Below are 23131 nucleotides of genomic sequence, written 5' to 3'. Positions count from 1 at the left end.
CTTTTGTTTCATACTGCATCTGGCACTGTGATGAGTTGATGCAGAAGGCTGACAGTGTGGGAGCTCCTTGTCAGGAGGCTGTATCCCTTTCAGCTGTGGCACTCAGGTGTAGCTCACAGGTGTGATGTAGCTCAGCCAGAATGCAAGGATAAACAAGAGAGGGAAGAGAAAAAGCAAAAACAAGAGAGAGGAAGAGAAAAAGGAGAGCACAGATCAAACAAGAAACAAGTGGTCCTGAAATACAATCTAAGCTCTAATTCCTAGGACACCCTTTCTCTCTTCAGAATCAAGGTTAAGAATGTAAATAATATGTTCCATTGTGCCAGGAGAGGAGGGAAAGAAGAAGAGGAGCTGGAGTAGATTTTTCTCATGGGTAGTCTCTACTTTTATCTTCTGTATCCAAAAGCAAAGTCACACCAGCCCTGAATTCAGAAGCTTGAATTCAGCAAGACAATAGAGGGGGCCACAACCCAAAGCATCATCTATTTCTTTTGTGTCTCTTTAATTTCAACTTTAAGGATCTCTCCTTCTCCTGCTCTGGAGGACGGTGACATACTAATGATCAGAGACTCCTTACTGGCTCGTCTCTGCATAACTGCAGGCTTAGCATCTGCCTTTGGCTCTTTCTTTGGAGCAGGGGGTGCAGAGGAGGCAGCAGGCTTCTCAGGCATCTTCTCCTCTTCTTTAGGCTTAGTCTCCGTTTCAGCTTCCTAGAAACAAGAAGTTTAATGTTTTCCAATACTGCAGAAGAAATTCTGGAAGTAGTTCTATTCTGTATATGCTATGGAAGGGCACAGCATGGCAACTGTGATTAACGGTATGCAACATATGTAAATTTCTATTTAGATGCTTGAGAATCAGTTTCTAAATGAGAAATGTAATTTCAGAATTAGAATATCAGTGTAAAACCTAGCAAAAACTTGTGGATAATGATAGTATCTGCTTCTTACTAATATAGCAGGATGAAACAGGCCTGTTTTGGGGCACAGAATCCTTCCTCAGGTCTTGCCTTACTTTATGCACTTACACTAGTGGAGAAAGAAAAAGTGTTACATAAATCTTGGCATGCTGCCCACAGCCCCAATTCCTTAGCCAGGCCTATTTGCAATTAAGTTCACAAGTAATACTAAATTGAGCAATGTTTCTGCTCTAATCATAGTGTTGTAATCATTTGTGTAAGCAAAGTTCTTTATTTAACCTAAATAAAACCTCAACCAGTTCAGCTATAAAGAAAAGGATTCTGTCAACTTTGGGTAAATATGTAGAACTGAGCAGGTTCTTATCAACATTAACATTTCTCAGAATAGAGTATAATGTTGGAATTATTTTTTATCAGTTAAAATAACAGTTTTCTCGTAAGTGCAATATATTAGTGATTTAATCAGTTTTGTCTGTGTGGGCTACACTTTACATTTTGTCTTCAGGATTTGTAACAACCAGAGATCTGACACTGAATTGGAAAGTTCACCATGTGCCCGAGTCAGCTGGATCAGATTACTGTGTTAAGATATTTCTGTATTTACTGTTGTTTACATTAAACTAGAAGATCAGATGCCCTCGGGGCCTTTGTAAAGCCTATTTTATCCTTACTTTCTTTGAGAATTTTTGTTAGCTTGCTTTTTTTTTCTCTGCTCTGCATAGAGTCTAGGTTCATGAAGATTTGAGCCAAATTTTAGAATCAGTGTTTACAGAGATTAGGAGAGTGGTTATATCTCAGCTACTGAGAGTTTTTGCTGTTAATGGCAGTAAGGCTACATTTTCATCTACTCTGTTTGCCCAAGCCCTCAAAGAATCTTTCAGCACCTGGAAGATTCTAGTCTATTTTCTGTGGCTTTACCTCAACTTCTTGTTGTCTCTTCAGCTGCAGCAGCTTAGCAAGGCCATCTTTTCCTTTTACTCCAAGCATTGCTTTAAACAATTTTGGAGTTTCCTGTTTCTGCCCAAAGAGACCAGCCAAGCCTCGTGGTTGAGGCACTGGTGGTCCTGGAGGAGGTTTCCCCTTCTGCTTCAGCAGCACCCTGGAGATGGAAGGGAATGAGGACACAAAGCAGTGCTGTGAAAATGAGCAAAGTTCCTGCTAAACTGAAATACCACATTCATGCACAAAAATCTGGCAGCTTTTACAGCCAAACTTTCCTTGTTTCACAGGTCCAGTGATAAGAGCAAAACTTGAAATGGTAAGGGTTTTGCCCCAGGCTCTGGTAGAATTGGAGGCAACTGTTCAAATTTGGAGTTGCTTACTGGTATCCTGGAGAATAAACAGCTGCTGGCTCAAATTAACATGTCACAAAGCAGATGAGAATTTTGTAGGGAGAGAAGAGATGTGGAGGCAGATGGGTGCCCCATACCTGAGGTGTCAATCTCTTGCCTGGACTTCTAGATGCAAATTCATAGAGCATTTAATGCTCCACTGGGATACCAGCTGAGACTTGTGGAAGTAATAGTTTACCAAAGTAAATTCCAGCATGGCTCATTTTTCATAGGTCAGGTTAGACAGTGGTACTTATTTTTAGTCTTCTTCAGTAGAAGAAGACACCCTGAAGATATAAACATTACAGCCAATCATATGGCAGACTAGATTTTTCACACCATTCTGTAGCTGTGCTGGTTTGCAGCCATAATGACAAGAAGTGAGAATGAATGTTGAGGGTAAAGATTAGATGACAGATCTGAGATAGATGAAACCAGTGAAAAGCAGAGGGTTCCCCTGCTTTCAGTGTCTATTAGATTAATGTACAGTTTTTCAAGGCAACTTTTCTATCCTTGCAAAGCTTAAGGCTTTTTATGAACAAGGACTATACTTGCAGTCTGTAGTACAGTAAATCCCATAATACTCTAATTTTCTCCAGCATCTTGTGCTTTAGAAATTTCAGAAGTGTAGCTTTTACAATTTTTTTTTTCAGCTTTATTATCATTAATTAAAAAACTACACTTCAGCAACTTGCATGGCTTTGTTATGTAAAGATGTGGGGATCGGGCAGGTGGTGACAGAACAAATTTCTTGCTTGAATAAATCTTTTGAGTTTATTTCAAGGAGCCTTTAAAGTTGTCAGATGGCCACAGAGAACTCTAATGTAAACCTACCAGGGCAGAGCAACTGGCAACTTCTTTCCAAAACTGAACATAACTGCAATCCTTATCAAAACAGTGCACAAATTTTCTCTTGTTGCCTAGTTTTGGCAGAATTAGTGGATGCCTAGGCAGGCAGGCAAAATACGTGTCCTCCAGCAAAGGGCAGGTATTGCATATCTTTAAAATTAAACAGGTTATAATGTATTTAGTCTGATATCTAGAGAGGGCTGTGAGCTCAAATGGGAGTGCAGGTACAAAAGTTGGATGATTAAGCACCACAGTTGAGAAAGACTATCTGGTGGAAGCAGAATTTAATGGATTGGCAAAATATGATCAGGGTGAGCAAGAAGGCAGAAGAGGTAATGTGGGGCAGAGAGACAGAAATAACAAGTAATGATGGTTGTACTACTGTTTAAGTAGAAGCTAGAGGAAAGTCAGGAAAGAAATTCTGGGGACCATTGAGCAGTGGATTTGTTCCACTTTTCTACCTTTTGATGCAGGTTTTGAAAATTGAGCAATAAGCCCATACTGTGTCTGGAATCCTTGTTCCTCAGGGGCGTGGTGATTCTCAAGATACTGTTGTTTGACAACCAGGGCTGTTGCAACATATTGAATACAGCCATCTGCTAGCACTTCCATGAAACAATATATCACTCCTGTGCTATGTTTAGTCTTTGGTGAAATTTCAAGTTTGGGACCAACCTTCCAACCTTTGATAGCAATTCAAAGGCAACAGTTGAGAATAATAGGAGTGCTGAAGTATACTAATAATGACAAACTGTTTTGAGTTTTTGGACCTTTAACAAGGTAGCAAGCTATTAATTTTGTCATAATCTTATGCTTTTGAACATAATACACAGCTCTCTAATCTTTGTACCCCCGTCTTGTCGGGCCTTACTTTAAATCCATTCCTAACTGCTACATAGGGTTTTGAAAATGCATACAATTCTGGGGGGACATTGAAGCATATCTCTGTAGAATTAATTGTAAGTGTTTGGTTGCTTCTTTGAAAACCTACTTCTTAACTGACTTCTCTTCTGCAGTTTCTTTCTTGACTATGTAAGGAGTCCTGGTATGTATCCTTATCTCCCATTTGTTTTGTTACCTTAAATATAATGCAGAAGGCAACTACATTGAGGATTTCATTCTACTTACCATGCTTCCACAACCCTTGGGATTCCTGCCAAGACCCTGCTTTCCACTGTAAAATACCAGGCAAATCTTAGCTCTAAATACAAATGTGTTTACATCTGTTACGCTTCCAAGAAAGGAATTTGTCTAGAAGTCACAACTGTCCATTCTGTGTAAGCTAAATGATATGACTTAAAAAATGTTGTTAGGACATACTTTGCTTTCTTCATGAGAAGCTTTTCTGAGTCAGGGTAGTGCCTCAAGATGTCATTTAGTGTTTTCTTGTCCAGAATGAAAAGGTTGGCAAAACCGTGAGCCACCACATTGGCAGTCCTTCGATTTCCTCCACCTGCAGCAAGTAGGCTGGAATGAAAATAAACATCATCAGTCACATTGTTACTTGCCCTAGTGAGGAAGATCTTTATGGTGGTTCTCCGTTAAAGTCATTGTAAAGCTGACTTATGAACCTGGCTGTTCAATCTGATGTTCTGTAAAGGCCCTGTACAGTTTGGATTAGAAATGTGTTCTTGTCTCAGGAAGGCAAATTGTCACTGCCAGTCAGGTAGATGCTAAGGACTGTAAAAGGTTTTGCTACACAGAGACATTTCTGTTAAAAGACACTCACAGCAAGGACTGCACTTGTTTTAGTCCTCATGGGAACTTGACATTTCTTCAATTTTATTGTTGAAAACTATTTACATCAGAAGTAAGCCAGCTTTATTTACAGTGAGTAAATGATTCTGCAAGAATTTAATTTTTCTTGAGTATTTCTGCCAGTAATTTCTGCCAGACTCTGGTTTTCAGTTTTCTCGCATAACATATCTCATGTTTGAGTGTTGGTGAGTTGAATGATACAGATTAGGAAGGTCTTTCAGACTGACAGTTATAAATGTGTCTGCCAGAAAAAGAGGGCTATTTTGTTTTGAAAGTAAGGCATTAGACCAGTTTAGCCAGCAGCAGTTGGTCATAGGAAGGATATATAAAAGAAGAAAGTATATGTCCAAATAAAAATGAAATTATTCATCTTGTGTTAAACAAATGAAGAGACTTCACCTCTCAGCTGTGGTGATAAGCAAGAGAATTTGCATTCTGTTCTTAGTACTAAAATTGCACTATCACTATACTCATAATCTACTCTAAAATTCTTCCCTTAAAGATTTCCCAGTGAAATAATATTTTTAGAGAACCTAGTATTATCTCAATTTAAAATTATTAATAAAAAATTATCTGAGCCCCATAAAACAAGAATTGATACCTATCTAAAATATTAATCAAAGTTATATAAGTATTTGTTTTAATATTAAATATATTTCTAGAACATATTTCTAAATATTGCATCATACAGATAATATATTTAATTTATAAAGGACAGTAGGAGACCTCTGCAACTGTGTGTGCAAGGCTGTTTTTACATGCACACAAAGAGTATTTTTCTTCAAGCCAAGACAGCAATCAATATACGAACTCAAGCTGAAAATACAGTTTAATGTCTTCTCTTTAAACAATTCTGTACAATTCCTCAGATAGAATAAAACTCTTTGCACAATACAAAAAGCAACTAAAGAAAATTGCAAACAGCTTTTGAGCTCTGATGAATCACTTCTCAACAAGTCATTGAACAATCATTTTAAGGCTTTCCTAACAAAAAGCTTATTTTATCAAGGTAGACAGGACTAAGGAGATCAGCTTTTTCATTATGGTGATGATGTGAGGTGAATTTTACAAGTAAGGCAGTCTCTGCTCAAACAGAATCGTCTTTGACTAAGGACAGTGTTATGTATGTCAGCACTGAATCTGTTTTGGTTAGTGTATAAATGGCCAAATATTTTTAAATAGATACATTTGCCTTGCAATGGTTCTTGGTAATGTAATATCTACATAAACTGTGAAATTTGCTTTATTTACCTAACATTTTTTACTTCAGTTGTTAGCCTGAAATGCGGTAATATTAGTAGGAGTTGATAACTTTTGAATTCCTGTGCTAGCAAATTAAATTTCAAGCTATAAAGTTGTCAAAGTGATGACTCTTCTATTTTCTTAGTATATATATATATATAGCTGATCTCTGTAGGAAGCTGGTGCCCATTGAAATTAGCAAACTGGTCAGGAGATGGCACGTGTTATCAGCTGAATGTGCAGGGTTGTGGTGGCTCAACCTGGCACCTCTGTGCCTGAGAAGAGAACTGGTAAGTCAGGAAAGAGGAATAGGTTTGGATCTTGCTTCTGAGCAGAATTTCAAGCTCCAAAGGGCAGACCCATTGAAAAGCAGCAGCTACCACTTCGAGGGAAATCCTGGACCAAAGAGATGGAAAATGCAATCTTTTACAGAACTAAATATTCCCAGTAGTTTTGATTTTTTAAATAAAGTTCAGAATTACAAACCAGCTGAAAGCTAAAGCTGAGATCAGACATTTAGAGATCTTCCTGTCAAAAATTTACATAAGATGAAGAAACGTTTTAGTCTTTCCAGAATTACCATTTTCTGATAGGAAATAGCTCTAGTAAAATAGCAGTAAATGGATGAATGAGGACATCTGGCTTAAAGTGTAACTTTCACTGGGCTAATGAAGGGTTGTTATAACTGAATTTCTCTCTTTCTGAATTGTGTGTGCTGACAGGCTCTCATTAAGGCAACAATCTGTTTGCTTCTGATTCTGAAATTATTTTACTTCCCCAAACTGGTATCTATGCAGGGAAGCAGTAATGAGGGTAGGATGTTAATTGGAACTCCTATTACTTAATCTCTTTCTGTAATAATTTTTAGGCCAAAATTGGCAAAAGACATGTTTGATTACTAGTCTTCCATTGGCTATCTAGTATAATTCAGGGCATTTTTTTGAAATACACGGATTTTATTTTCTGCAATTCCTTTACCACTGGAGACTTTTTAAGAATCATTTACATGCATTTTGAACAGAGTGAGATTAAATAGCAAGTGTTTCATCAATCATATACTTAAACCACTCAGAAAGAACGTGATGTATTTCTCTAAACAAATTTTGAATTGGAAATCAGAAGGAAATCAGCCTGATACCAGGCTATAACAACGCTATAAAGTGAGGGGAAAACTTGTATGTCCTAAGTAAGTTTTTCATCCATTAAAAAATATTTTTTTCCATTTTCTTCTGGTATTCTGTATTCAGAAGACCTTGACAAAACTTACACAGAAGGACGCAATACAAACTCATTATTTTCTAGTGCTTTGCCACAAGGAAGAGCATATTCACGATAGTTAGTGCTTCATGTCTGCCAGTTATTGCGGCTTTTCTCCTCAAGTTTATCCACTACTTGACATTTTATATGCAAATCATATGTGTCTGAATGGGTTTACTGCTGCAGTAGGTCAGTGATGAATAAAACAAGACTGGAAGTGTAGCATTATAGCATTGCTGAGCGTTTTCCTGGACATATTGGCAATTATGTAAAGAGTAACACGTATTGGAAAGGAATCTTTAAAAGTTGTCTGTGTGGTTTTCACATGGAAATAAGCACTCACCTATATTGGATCAAAAGTGTTAAAATCCCTTCCTTGTTTTAAAACAAATCATTATAATTTTTCAGTTTAAAGTTGTCACTCCAAATACCAGACTAATAAATAATTGAAAATCATGTGTCTGTTACATATTGGGGCTGCTTTAATTTTTTTCTTTTATCTTTTCATTATTCAGCCCTTAGTGATGATTTCATTCTCAGCCTTTTCACGTAATTTACAATACAGCCTTTTCTTTGGAGGCTTTGCTTAGGTAGTATATTGTCCCACAGAGAAATAATAACCTCCAAATAACCTTCTTTCAAAGAGCTGATATAATTTCACTTTCCCACTCAATGAAAAAGTTCTGTATCTACTGGATATATCAGATGTTTTCCACTTGAGGTCTATACAAGTTCTGTATGCACATCACTGGATAAACAGGAATGTTTCCCCTACTACAACCAGAGACACAAGTAAAAGACAAATGTAAACCTGACACAGAGCTGATTACCCCTTTTCAAAAGGCGGATTAAACCTACCAGCAAGAGGATTAACAGTAACTGGAAAGCAGCTGGAAGAAACCAAGGATCCAGTTTATCACATGCGGCAGCACATGTATTTTATTAGTTTTCCTCAGGCCAACCTCAGCAGGGGAGTGCTGTACTGCCTAAAAACTAGCACTTGATTGGTTCATTGGGGAACATAGCACATAAGAGTTAATGGATTTTGCATAGCAAGTACATGGAGAATATAAAAACCATTTGTAGCCACCAGAAAAAAATTGTATCCTCCAGATAAACTCAGATGAAAAAAATATGGTCTATCAGCTTTTTTCTTGTTTTATATGCTCCTAAATAAACACTTTTTCAAATTAAGATACCTGATTCCCGTCAATTTAATCCCTACTTCAGCTCTAAATGATTTATTTTTATTTGCTATTTTAGTTTATCGATTTTGTTGGAAATTAATTTTCATCTTTGCTATCTGCCATTTAAGGGCACCTAGGCTCACTATACAGGCAATAAAATGTATTTGGTCCTGGTATATGGCAGACAGTGTAACAGGGAGATGTGTCGAATCTTTAAAATACCAAAGAAGAAATTTGTCTGTATATACCTGTGTGCATTGACCAAAACATTGGTCTCAGATCTTGCCGTATTTATTGCTGATGTGTTGCTTAGATTTTCCTTCACTTATCTGCATCTCCTTGTTCAGTGTCCTCTTTGTTGATACTACTCACTTTTGAGTCTCTCCATGGTAGCTGTCATGCTTACCACAGAGAATTTAAACAACCATTGATTATTTGACCAGTTCCAAAGAAAGTATTAAGAATAGTGATGAACGTACCTGATCTCCCCAAATACAGCTCCTGCTTTTAGTGTAACCAGTACTTTTGTACCATCAGGACCTCCAAGGACTTGAACTTCACCCTGTTTGATGATGTACATCTCTCTGCCAATCTCTCCCTGGGCACACAAACACATAAAGAACCCATGTTTCAGCAGTGGTTTTTGTTGTTAGAATAATATGACAAATTCCAGGTTTACCAATACTGCGAGGCAAAGCAGCACTTTCATTTTAAAAGTCAAAAAGCTGTAGCAATGTAGCCACAAATGGAAATGTAGGGACTTGCACTTCCTGTCTCTTCACTTGGTCCTCCAAGCCTGCATGCAGCATCTCCTTGGTAGACTAGGATGAGATACAACATACATCCAAGTGGGAGGTGGTTCCAACAGGGTTTTATTCCCTACTATGTGTGTAAAATTTGAGAACACATTTGTTATTACCTAGAGCATCTTAATTACTTTTATGCTGTCTTAATTCAGTCAGGATTAATTTTATTTAAAGGACATTGTTTACCAATATATGGACTCTTTTTCTAAAATACGTAATATAATTATTATTTCAACAAGACAAAAATGCTCACCTTTTTGCAGACAAAGTCACCAGGTAGATACACAATGGATTTCAACCTTAGCAGCATGTCATATATCATCTGGGTATCACAGCCCTATTAAAATAGTTAGAGTTGATTGCTCTGTTAATTCAGTAACAAAAGTGACTATTAATGCTTACAATGGCCTCAAACCCCAACAATACAGGAATGACCGAGAGATTCTTAAGTGGAATACAAACTCAAATCATCATAAAGATCAGCTATTAGAGCTGAAAAAGACTGAAAGAGTTGTTATTTCAAATACTTATAAAGTTCTTTATGGGTGGAACATCTTTCCATTTTTTACAAATTGAGCTTCTGTACACCCAAATTTGCTGTGGAAGCTCAGTTAGTGTTATGATTAGAGCTTTTTTGCTCTGTTATGGGAATTTCATGGGAACTTTTTTGTTTGTTTTTACTGATTCAGAGATAAAAACCAGATCATATCAAATGTTGGTATGAATCTGTGAATTCCATGTCTTCAGGAAATGTGGAAAAACCATACAGCCATGTAATGTTTATACAGATATTTCATGTGATTTCTTAAAAATATCCTAACAAGCAAATTTCTTGTATGTCAAGACTACTGCTAAAAATTCAGGGTCTTCTTAGTTTTGTCTCAGAAAGCCAGTTTTAAGTACACATTTAAATTTTAGCTCTGGAAAACTACTATGATAAATAAAGAGAAAACTTCTTTGCACAAAAACTTACTAAAATGCAGCATTCACTACATTAAAGTTATGTTGCCAGAACACATAGCATGGGAGATCTTTCAGGCTGACCTGGGCAGCACACAGCAAGGTGAACTGTGCTAAAAATTAGATTATTCTATGTCTGACCCTTCAGATTAATTAACTCACAGTCTGACCATACCATCAGCTTTAGTATGTTGTCATAACAGGACTATGTCTTAATCTCGTTTGGTTTTTTTAAAAAATCACTGCCTTGACGAAAAACCCACATTCAAATGCAGACACTTAGCTTTGTTCTCCATTAATTGAGACATTTCTTAGACTTATTTTGCCTTGCATATTTACAAACATGTTCTTAAATATTGCAAGATGCACAGAACAAGGTTTCTGTCTCAGGAATACAACACATTTCTGCATTCTTCTGTAAAAGTACTTGCTTTGAATAAGTCCACTTTATTGACAATGGCAAAGTTCACATCAATTGCAATGGCTAACTGCATTTTTGTTGGCATCTGCTCCAGTAATTCTGATTCATCTGAAAAAAAAAAAAAAAGGAAGAATGGAAGAATGTCCATAAAAATGAGCTTTGTACAGAAAAATAACTTAATGGAGCTATTTACGAGTTCAAGTGGGGAAGCTGCTAATAGGTTTTTACTAGGATATTTAATATATCTTGTCTAAAATTATTACCAGAACATTATATTAATTAATTGAATTTGTGAAGTAGTAAGTGTCCTATTGCTTTGTAGTTTCTTTTCCAAAGTAAGTTGAGCAGCTTCCTCTCACTTCCCAAATGCAATTCAGAAAAGGAGAAATGTGAATTTCACCCTATATCTGTATCTATACAACCACTTTCACTTGGACATGCTAGGTAACTGGAATTGTAAATCCTTACCCAGCATTCCCTGAGAGTCCCATGTGTATTCATACCAAGTTCGAACACGATTTTGGACCAATCTTGGAATAGAATAAGTATTCATATAGGAGACAGTATTGTCCACACAGGAGCGAAAGTAGTTCTGTCCTGCCGTTGCTGCTCCAATTACATCTCTCATCTGCAAACATCAATTGTTGTCACTACACATTTCAGCAAAAATAGTCATGATTTTAATACCTTGCCAACAACATATAAAAATAATGAAACACTTGTTTGCAAAATCACTGAATAATTATACATTCAGCTGCATGTTTTGAACAGGTGCTTCATCCACTCTTTCAGAAACATTACAGATTTAATCTGATTGTGTTGGAAAGTGTAATTATGGTTTTAGAGGAATCATTTCTGGGATTTAGCTTATTCGTCTGTCTCATATTTCTGGACATGGATGAAAATTGTAGATAATGCTTTTTTAAAAAATCCATAGTAAAGCTACTCTGCATTTGGCATGCAATGCAAGTCAGAAGTGAAACAAACTGGGCTGAATTTCTCTAGTAATGTCACCTGACACCATCAGAACTGAGATAGTGCCACTGTTTAAATAATTAAGAGATCAATCCTAAGTACTGTGAGCTGAAAGCTGACCTAAAAGTTTTTAGTGCAGGAACATCATTTAACATTTCAACACAAATGTAATTCAGTTTTTAGAAAGTGGATGATTTAGTGTTCACAGATATTCTTCTTCAAAAGCTTAAGTATTTAAATATGTTTTTAGTGGAATGGCTTCATCTGGCAGCTGCCAAGGATTACTGTCAAGGATTCAACCACGGGCTGAATTTTGCTCCTTATTACAAGGATGCATTTGATTGCAGTGGGAATAACAATATTTAGGCAAGTGTGCTAAACTGGGAATAACTCAGTTATTTTAAGAGCTCTTTGTAAACAGGAACTGTAACAAAAAACTGCAATGAAGCAATTTGTGTGTTAAGGTTTAGAGTCTACAAATTTATAAACTTGTTACAAAACGTAATCTGCAGAATCTTCTTATGGAATGAGGCTTTCATTGGCAATTACAAAAATTTAGGAAACAATTATAAATATGGAAACTCTGAAGTTTAATTCTGTATACTTGTTTTCCAGAAGAAATATTTTATATGAATACTTTCTTTTATTTTTGCTAATTCTTGTTTGTGGATGAATTTAAAATCCTATAGGCAAGAGTCTCTTTTGTAACAGTTACCTCTTCTTACACTTCTGAAGAGCAAGAGACTGTATGCAATTTTTAACTATTTGACTGAATTTTTCAAATGCTGTATTAAAAATAAAAATTAAATTTTAGAGGTTTTGGGGTTTTTTGATAATTCTTTCAATAACAGGCATATACAAATCAAAAAGTTTGGAATGATTTCTACAGAAACTGTAAGACACATAAGTCTCACATAGGAACCACAGCATTTATTTTTCCATAGGGAAGGTATTTTAAAACCTGCGGATTTAAAGCTGGAAATATTTGGAAGTATAAGTGATTTGTTATGCTATGGTCCTTTTTTTCCCCTCCTGCCAAACGAGAACTAAGAGAAAGAGAAACCAGTTAGTTAATTTTCAGATTGACAAATATATTGTAATTTGTGGAAGTGATCAGAATTCTAGTTTGGCAAAAATCATGGGATTTCCATTAACAGTATTCTATTGGTAGTAGTACTGAACGTCACTTATTCAACAGTTATAATTTTTATGTCAGATTTAACAGTATAACATGAATGTCAAGGAACTGTCTCCTTGGCTGTCAGTAAGTAAAAAAAATGAATTATAAATAGTTTCAAGAATCATCTGTGTCCTACAGAGTTTTGGCTTTAAATCAGCTTTTGTGTAAAATAGCTACAAAACCAGTAACTGATTAAATACATCTATTTGTCAGAAGAATAAGACTAGGGATGACAGTAAAATAGAGGATGGAAGCTAAACTTTTTCCCAGAACTAAACTCCATTAAATTAAATATACTATCACTACATTGCCGTAATTTGAATGTAACTTGTTATTGATTTTATTTTATTTTTTTTAATGTACCTGACCAATTAAACTGGAGAAGACAAAGACACCCATGAAATAATTCAGCAGTTGAAAGATTATCTCAAACAGCGTTTGTGGTTCTGCAAGGCCACCGATGGTGATTAGGCTGCGAACTGCCCAGTAGTAACACCTCAGATACCTGTGGGTACAAACAGCACTTTTGTTAGAGAAAGTAGGTGCTTACATGGGTGAAGTTAAACATATACCTGCCTGAGCTGGGCCTTTCACTGACGCTTTTCAGTCCAAAAGACTTTCAGCATTTTTATAAGGGGTTATGAATTTACAAATGCAACAGTTACATAAATCGGGTTGAGCTGAATGTTCTCACTGACAACAAAATAAGAGTGTATGGGAAATGCAGTACTTGCTGTTTTCTAGTAACTCTATGTAGTGTTACAGATGACTCCTGTAAAAAATCGCCAAGATGGACATTACAGTGATAGGATGCTACCAATGAAGATGTCATGATGTTAAAAGCAATGTCAAAATGTTAGAGACTTCCCAGAGTCTCTCTGTAGCAGTATACTCGATGCTCAGACATCTGAAGGTCTCTTTCATGGCTTTCACTTGATGACACCAGTGTGAATTTGTGGGAATGACAAATGTGATGTTCTTGTGTCCATTCCTACCCCTTTAACCACGTTGGTCTTCCTCCCACTCTGCTTCTGAGCATCCTTTATTGGCTCTACTTCCTGGGTTATGTCAACCAGAAGTTACATGTTTCCACAAGCTGTGTGCTTATCCAGCTTCTCCAAACCACTTCACTTATTCAGCACTGGAAGGTTGATTCCTGTATAATGTCTCCTAGGTGCTGGTCTTCACTACTCCTTCTGTCACCTTGAAAAACACTTTCCTGCCTTCTCCACTACTTTCCCTGCTGCCAGGGGAGAGCAGTCCATCAGTAGCTACAAAACCACTTTAAGACTTTTCTCAGAATTCTCTTGATCTAAAATGCAAATAAATAGGGCAGTAAGCAGTGGTTAGTCACTAAGACTCTGCTTCAATGAATGGTTTATATTGACTCCTTCATAGTATCCATCTACAATCGGTTACTTTTCCTACCTGAAGTGTGAACTGTGAGGACAAATTTTTTTGTTCTATTTATATGGTCCTCTTTGTACACAGCCCTCACGACAGAGCCTATTGCCTTCAAGTCATATATTTCTATTACAATATATATATTTCTAGTATGATAACACAAGTTCGTGAAAGCAACAAAGGACATGAGCAGAATGTTTTGGAAAAGTGCCTTGGTACCTCTAAAATTCTGGGTTAAATTTCATTCTAGAAAATGGCACCACAAGTAATGCAAATCATTGTCAGAAGTATGCTGTCATTTGCTTTTTTTCTGAGCAAACAAGTACTTGGTTTAGGTATTCCTTTAAAAGCCTCCTATTAATTAGAATCTGACATTTCTGTACAATCAGACTTCAGCTTCACTGATGATTAGGAGTGGAAGTTCATTTTCCTTAATTGTAGAGTGAGATTTTCTATTATTGCAGCTATGACTATTGCTTTTGAAGCAATAATGATTCCTTCTATTTGCTGAATTTTATTGAGTTTGAAATAATAATAAAAAAAACAAACAGAAACCTCCCAAACAAAAAGCACAGAATAAATACTTTTGGAGATGTTTGTTTTGAAAATAGAAATTCCAGCATGCATCTTTTCTGCCTCTACTGAATCTGAGGCCACCTGATCTGCTTGCAGACGACAGGTGTAGAGTTTATTTAGTTCTCTCTACTTTTAAACTCCTCCCTTGTTAAGATATGAAGTCCACTACTATTAATAAGTGGTTCCTGCGATACTACAATGTAGAGCTTGTTTTGTGCAAATATGAGAAAATAAACTCACAACCAATTCCAGTGAGGGGTTTGTTTAAATCACTTGAAACTCTTTCCAAGTTTTTTACCTAAAATTTGCTTTACCACATGATTGATTTCTGCCTTTCATTACAAAAATCTTTTTCTTGGTTGTAGATTAATGAAATGCAGTAACAATTATCATATTTACTATAGTTTTCTAGTTTTAGATTCTAATAGCCAGAACTGGCCATTTTGATTTAGAGCCCATAAATTAAAAAATTTCATTGCATCCACTATAATATTTTCACCTGTGTTAAAAAAAAAAAAAAAATCAAATATGCAACTTTACAGCAAAATATGCATAAGTTGCAGCTTTATCCTAGAGTCCTGTAGCATAAACAAATAGTAAGAAAAAGACTAAGATCTGTTTTGGAAGAATAACAGATTTAAGTATAAAATGATGTTTCTAGTTTGGCTAAGAGGAATTACCATATGAGGCATATTAACTGAGAATGCTGTAGTGCTTGAAACAGGTATAATTTAGTAATATAAAAGTAAAGAAACTAACATTACTTCTGTTCTAGTTACTGTAGGAGACAGTAGTAATGAACCAACTCCATCACCCACAACAGCCCTGCATGCCAAGCTTACTGATTCCACAATGATAGACAATATAATCTTTGTTCAGGGAATGTCTACAAAGAATGAAAGCAGCTCCTCAGAGGAATATGTCTTTACAGTGTTGTATATACAAAATGGGAGATATTTTTTTTGATATCTGCCTAGTTCTTTCTGAAGATGTAGTTAATACCCGAGATTATTCTGTAGTTTTACTTTAAAAGAAACTTTCTACTGGCAAAGTCACATTTCTTAGAAACAGGTTTTCTCCATTTATGAATTTTTGGTTTTATTTTACTCTGAAATGAAAGTTACACAGTTGAAATACAGAGCAGCTTTCTTTCTTCCCTACGAAAGGGAGAAGTGAGATTGTAAATTTTGTTTAAGACTCCTATTTCAACAGTATTAGCAGCTCTGCTTCCTACTGGCTTGTGTCTGGAAACCATCACAGCTTACTGGCCTGCTATAAATTTACTGTTAAAGCAATATGAGAAAAGAAAGGGACTTTTCCTTCTGCTCATCAGAGAGAGAATGTTTATCCTTCAGGCAACCAAACTATGAGATTTTTCCCTAAAATAAGTCCAAGGTATGAAAACATTCAGGAACACTGCAAATCAGTTACCTTATAATATTATGCCAATAGAAATATCTTTTTCATAAAAGTCCATTTTAAAATACACTAAACTTCTTACATGGTTTTGGTTAATGCAGGTAAATCAAGTCTTTGTGCACGTGGCTCTCAGTTTTTAAGCTTGTATTTACATACTCATTTCAGCCCAGGGAAGCATTATTTCAGGGCTATCACATTTGATCCTCTCACATTACAACCAGGATGGGTTTAAGCAGAGTAAAGAAATGGCTTTTATAAATTGGTAATCTTATGACCTCCTTGGTAATCATATGACCTCCTTGGTACCTCTTTTTCTAGAGCATTGTGTTCATCAGGTAGCTGTGGGTATGATGATCTCAGGCAGAATGGAGTAAACTAGAAAGCTTTTACCTAAAATGTATGGCTGCAGATAGCAGGTCTGAAAGCATTAGGTGTGATGTATGAGTTGGGCTGAGCATTCACAGCTTGTCTGGAAGCACAAAACTACCTTTGTATAGCAAGTGCTGTGATTGTGACACAACAGACCTATTGCAAGAGCAATGTACAGCTGATACCCCTGAGACACATTTTAAGATTTGCCAGTCTCACTGCTCATTGGACAAGCATACTACAGAAGCTGAGTTGTTCTAGACATGTACAGTGACTATTTTCTGGGACTTAGAGATGTCCACTAAGTCTGAGCAGCTACAGGGAAACATAATGTTCCTTTGGACAATTAGGAACAATGGCGTTATGTTCCTGCCTTGAATCCTTTTCTAAAGGATTTGTCCATTTTCCTCAGGAATTAGGGAGACTGATCTCTTACTTAGGTAGTTAAATTAGATTGTAAATAAACATGTATAGTTCAAATTCTCCACTTAATTAAGAGGCCATTTCAATATCATGCTGCAGTGCTTACATAGACTCTACACTATGGTGTTGCATTAGTGATGCTGCACTTCTGCATTAGGAAAGGGTGAGGTCTGTCTGCCTAATTATATCAAGCTCATGAGTGCACTTTTAATGCTGGGAACAGCTTGTGTGGCTAATTTGAGTGTGTTGTAGGGAAGTAAAGTAAAGTAAAGACTGCATTTTGCATGTCAGGTCAAAGGCTTTGACTGAAGGCTGCCCTGCAAAAAACTCAAGTCTTTTTGGATTGACACTGACACTTTAGAATCTGGGCAAGGACTGGAAAAGAATAGAGATAGCAGAGATTTGCAAAAGAGTTGCTTTGGTAATTTTTCTCATGGTTTGAGTGTTGTGTACAGCTGTTAGTTATGGATTTTATTCATCAGTTAGTATGCCTGCTCAGTAATATATATGTAATCAAACTGATAAAGGAATCTGTTTTCTGTTTATTCTTTTTAGCCTGGAAAAGAAAAAAAAAGTACCCTAGAAATGTTGACATTTTTAAGAACTGGTTTTGGCCACAACTAGCAATATTTTATGGACACAGCAAGGATTCTTCATAAAACATTAATGCCTCTAAATCAGTACCGGATCATTTGCTTTGGGTCAGTGTAATCTGAAACCACTAGAATTTTTGTTTATATGTCAAACTGCTTACTGTCATTTTTTAAAATTAGCTAGGTAGCTATGTTTGCCTAATCTTCTTTCTGAATGTGTTCCCATTCTTTGTGAGACTATTTTCTTCAAAAATTGTCAACCCTGAATACTATGTGAAAAGAAATTATGTTGTGCCATAACATATGCTGCAGCACTGGTCACTTTTCCTGACAGATTTTCCTCATATTGTTCTTAAATCCTGCTTTACAAACAAATGAATACCTAGAAAACCAAAAGTATCTTATCTGATAGGTTTAAATTCAGAATGCATCTCCAATTGTAACTGATGTTCACATAGTGCTTCCCTGTCAAAAGTAAGGAACTTCTTCCTAATATCTAATCTAATCTAAACTTTCTCTCTTTCAGTTTAAAGCCATCCCCCTTGTCCTATCACTCCATGCCCTTGTAAAAAGTCCCTCTATGGCTTTCTTGTAGGCCCTTTTAGGTACTGGAAGGCTGCTGTAAGGTCTCCCCAGAGCCTTCTCTTCTCTAGGCTGAACAGTCAAAAATTTCCCAACCTGTCTTCATAAGACAAGTGCTCCAGCCTTGTGGCTACCTTAGTAGCCCTCTTCTGGACTTGCTCCAATAAGTTTACAGCTTTCTTGTGTTAGGATATATGCATATCCTAATATGTATTTTATTTAAGCATCTCAGTTTAATGCAGATCTTGAATTATCAGTTTATTATTATTGTTTGTAAAATAAATCTACCCTAAATTCCATGTGATTTCAGTGTGACTTCATTTGAGAAATGTTTTTGTCTCCTCATGGAAGAGATATCACAAAATATTAAAAAAATCTGGCCATTGCCTCTGGAGACAAATGCATTGTCTGTAATCAAACTAATAAATAATTTCTACCAATTGTTCCTCTGAGTGAAATGCCAATTATTTTTTCTGTTCCCTAGATTTTTTGAAGAAGCATTAAAAAACTTGAAGACTGAATAAACTCTACTTTCAGAATTTTCAGGTTTTTTGGTCTTACTTACTTTATTTTTAATTATGAGGCAAAAATTCCCAAGAATGACATTAACAAAAATGTCTATAGTAGAAATTAGTTTTGCACGTTTCTTGTCAGATTTCTGTAAGCCTTGATTCTGAAAATAAATACCTGTCTGTAACTTTGTTTACATAAGTAGTTCCACTGAGCTCCATGACCCTGCTTTCAAATGCCTGACTGCAGTACTGAAGTTGCATATGTTAGTGGTGTGTGAAAACTTCAGACATGTAATTTTTTTTGAGATATAACCCTAATTATAAAAAAAAAATCAGTGCTGCTTTACACAAAATGTGGTTTTCTTTCAAAGCCTATTTTCTTATCCTTCAAAATAGTGACTTCACATCAAAGTTGTGAAGTCTGACAAAACTGCAGACAGGAGCACATCTCCAAGAAAAAGGTGAAAAGTTCTTTAAAAGGTGGTTTATGACAGCAGTGAGATATTATATACGGTTTTGCAAAGAATGTAATGAACAAATTAAGCTTTCGTGGCTTTAACTGTATGATGTCCTTTTAAATAACTAAATGTTCATAGAGCTGAACCTATGAGATATGCTTTTATAAAACTACACACAAAGTATATTATGACTTTGCTATTTTTCTCTTAGTTTCTCTTAATCGTCTTAAAAAATGTTCCTTACTTGGTGCCCAACCTAGTGCTCTCATAAGGAGAATGTGGAAAAGTGTGCCAATATCCAGTCCTTCCCACTGGTAACACTCTGCCACATTTTTAAGCATGATCTTCCCAAAAGATGAGAAAAAGTTGGTGGAATTTTTTCAGACCAATCACCACGGTGTAGAGGGATTAAAATATTTGCACTTTAGTGGCACAGTGCTGTGTGGCAGCAAAAAACTCACTAAGCTATTCCTCTGTTTCCTTCGAGGGATTGGCATACAATCTTTTGAATGGTTCCCATGTGCATATGCAATCAGTAAGTTTAATTTATGACCCTTGTTACTTTCTAAATGTTTAATTAAGTTGGTGCTTTACACTGACTCATAAACCTATAAAAGCTGAAAGTGGTAAACTGATTATTCACTGCACCTGCCCTCCCAATATGCTTGTAATGAAAGCTGCTAATCAGCAGTCATGATGCTAAAAGTTTGCTATTCAAGCACTTGTAAAGTAAAGGCATACTCTGCAAGCAAAGGCTTAGGAAAAGGAGTGGGAGGCAGGAAGGACCAAAATGAACAAAAATCTCTTGCAAGAGAAAAGGACTTACATGTTTCCTTCGCCATCATACACCCATCTAGTGGAGCCAATTCCTTCATAGTCTGAAGCCCAATAATAGAGGCATGCATTAAGGTGTAAGATAAACAGCAGGTATCCAGTTGTTCGAATGACCCTATAAAAGTCAACAGATTCCTGTAAAACAACTTACATTTTTCCTTCCTTTTAATATAGAACCCATTCCTTCATTGGATCAACACTGTTAATCTTAAGCATCTACTAAGTAGTTCCCCACCTGTATGGATTCTGTGAAAAAAATAGCTGTCTCTCTCTCACATAAGGTCAAATAAATATATTTCCTAGAATATTTGACATGGGGTGATTTTTACATTATGGGTCCCTGAGGAGTTTATAATCAGCTTCTTTAAATGGCTATGAGTATTTATAGAAATTTGAAGCTATATTAATGACTCTAGAAGGTATAAACTAGTGCATTTGACAAACTCACTTCAAGATAGGCTCTAAACTTGAGAACCAAAGCCAAGAAACGTCTGAGGTCAAGAATGAACTGTTTTGCAAGAGCTGTGCTAAGAAGCCTGCAATAGATTCTCTCAGTAGTATGATTTAGTGTTTACACCAGGAGTTACCTCATTCCTAATCCCAGTTCTTATGCTTAAGACCAGTTCTTTGAAGAATACCAGTGATGAACTACTTAAGCACCAAGCAGCTTTCTGTTTAATACAATAATGATCTCATTGTATATCCTCTGTTCAGTGCATGGGGATAAAAAGAAAGATCTCCTGGATTTAAGTCTCCATTCAAATATTCATACAAGCAGGGGATAAACAAGCAGGAAAAGTACAGGACTTCCCTAAACACAGAGAAGCTGATATGTAGTGAGTTTATCTGCTACAGTTAGAATTCAATGCAGTATGGAATCCAGAATAACTGAGTATGTGGTTTTATGAAAATTTAATAACATCTAAATATGTTGGGTCTATAAACCAAGTTAATGGGAGATAATATCAACCATTAATGTTATTAGTTCTGTATTATGCACTCCTTTGCTGGTTCTTCAGGTACCATTGCATGCCTTCCTTGACCTCTCCGTGCCATTAAGCAATCTACTTAAGAGTACTCTTCTTCTTTGTGATGCTGACAAATGAATGTCACTTCTCTGTTTAAAAGTTGGTGTGCTTCCAAAACAGTTCTGTTTAGGATTGCAAGCTATTGAGAACAACAGATAGCTGTTGTGATCTAGTAATATTGCAATATTGACCATACAGGGTCTTGTGAACAAGTTTGATTCCATTCAAGTGGACTCCTGAGATCTGAGTGAAGATTCGGGAAGCCTTTGCTACAAAATATTTTATATTTCTCTATACACATATTGAATCTATCACAATGGGTAGATAAGATGTAAGTAACTTTTGCCAGCTCTATTCTTAGAAACTCAGACTAATTAGTTTGAGAAGAGAATCCACCCAGGCACATACACTTGCCATGTAGAAATTTAGTTGTTTAGTTTGATATTATTTAGGTAATTGGTGACTTATTGCTCAATTTATGACTATACCAGGATCTCAGACCAAAGCAACATTGCTACATTAAAATAAAATGCAGTAGTTTGCACAAAAGGCCTGACTTTTTAAGACTTTTTAGCTCCCACTTCTATTCTTCTTCTATATAACTACCCCTGTTCTCCATTTGCCAGTGAGCAAAACCAGGAGTTGGTGTTTTCTGGAGTATGAGGTAGAAAATAGATTCACTTTGTAATATTTAGATTCTGAAATTTACATTCTGCAAGTGATTTAATACTGGAAAATCTAAATGGGCCTGTGACCAGGAAACAAAGACACCAGAAGCAACACACAGTTGTGGAACTCAACCCAAAAATCATGTTAAAGAAATGTCTAATAAGGCAAAGAGCTTTGCAGAGTACCTGGCTCTGTCCTTCCATCTATTGTATACATTTCACAGGACCAGTGAGATCTTGCTCACATCCCTTTCTCAACTTGTCCTCTGAATAATCATTTCCCATTCCATGCTTTTATATAATGTGAAACTCTGTCCCTTGCAAAGCTGTTTATTTTAGTGAAAATGAGTTTGCAAGTTTGTTGCCATTTCTTTGAAATCCATGTAGACACAACACTATTGTTATATACAAACTAGTTACTTTACCCAGAACGATCTGTATATAAAAACTTTTATCTTCCAGTACTCACTGCAAACATTATAGGAGATACAGGAAAGTCATTGAGTTATTACTCCAAAATGCAAAAGACAAAATATAGAAACTAATTAATTTAAAACCAATTACCTTTAAAACTTATAAACATTAGAAAAAGTTAAAAGACATAAGCAGAAGAAAGCCCATTCTTTTAATTAAATTAGAAAATGGAGAAGATAGGGATGCAGTGATTCAGAAAGTGACATCTGTGGAAATTCAGAAAAACTCTCTCTTGAACCAACAAGAATTAAAAAAAAAGATAATAAAAGAAACCCAATCAAACCACAAAAGAGCCTTTGATAACTGAAAAGAGAGGGAATTATATAATATTATTATATATATTATTATATAATGTTATACATATTATTATACAATAATAAGCTTTATGGAGGTCAGCATCTCAAAAATACTTTCATAGAACTTTCAAACTTCTCTTTTATTTTACAGGTACATGAAAATAAGAAAGACATGACGTTTCAACCTCCTTTTCACATATAACTAGTTTTAAAATTTCATAAAACATCTTATTTAAATTTATAAATATCAACTGTACCATTTTAGCACAAAAATCTCTGAAATAGAGTAAGATGGTAAACAACATATTCTTGTTTCTGCAGCAGCAACACACAGGAACAATACATGCCCCAAAACTGGGACAGGGAAAAGAATCTGTTGGCATAGGAATTGCACAAGATAAACTAGGGCTGATGGCATTGACTGTAGATGACAATAATGGTGACAGAGTAGATGGGTTCACTGGGTCTTAGCAGCATCACTGACAGCTGAGGGACCTATGAAACTTGCCATAAATTTGCATCCAAAATTCTTCCTGTCAATGCAGAAAGTGAGAACACAATTCAGCAGACAACATTTATAATCACTGTTTGAGAATTGTGCTGAGTTGGT

General features: G+C 35.9%; 1 protein-coding gene across 1 annotated transcript in view; it reads right to left on the bottom strand.

The window, feature by feature from the left end:
* Positions 1 to 326: 326 nt before the first annotated feature.
* CNGB3 (cyclic nucleotide gated channel subunit beta 3) overlaps positions 327 to 23131 on the bottom strand; it is a 61087-nt gene continuing 38282 nt past the window's right edge. The window contains exons 10-18 of the mRNA XM_050317635.1: positions 20048 to 20170; positions 13249 to 13390; positions 11199 to 11358; positions 10741 to 10838; positions 9603 to 9686; positions 9023 to 9141; positions 4420 to 4566; positions 1838 to 2018; positions 327 to 710 (exon numbers count right to left, since the gene is read on the bottom strand). Coding sequence (XP_050173592.1) covers positions 483 to 710; positions 1838 to 2018; positions 4420 to 4566; positions 9023 to 9141; positions 9603 to 9686; positions 10741 to 10838; positions 11199 to 11358; positions 13249 to 13390; positions 20048 to 20170 — 1282 coding nt within the window. The 3' untranslated portion in view covers positions 327 to 482. The remainder of the gene's footprint in view (positions 711 to 1837; positions 2019 to 4419; positions 4567 to 9022; positions 9142 to 9602; positions 9687 to 10740; positions 10839 to 11198; positions 11359 to 13248; positions 13391 to 20047; positions 20171 to 23131) is intronic.

This window comes from Myiozetetes cayanensis, unplaced genomic scaffold, assembly GCF_022539395.1.
Source record: "Myiozetetes cayanensis isolate MyiCay16 unplaced genomic scaffold, myiCay2020 scf1, whole genome shotgun sequence".
NCBI classification, from domain to species: Eukaryota; Metazoa; Chordata; class Aves; order Passeriformes; family Tyrannidae; genus Myiozetetes; species Myiozetetes cayanensis.
The sequence above is the reverse complement of the archived record's forward strand: the minus strand, read 5'-3'. Positions and strand labels throughout refer to the sequence as shown.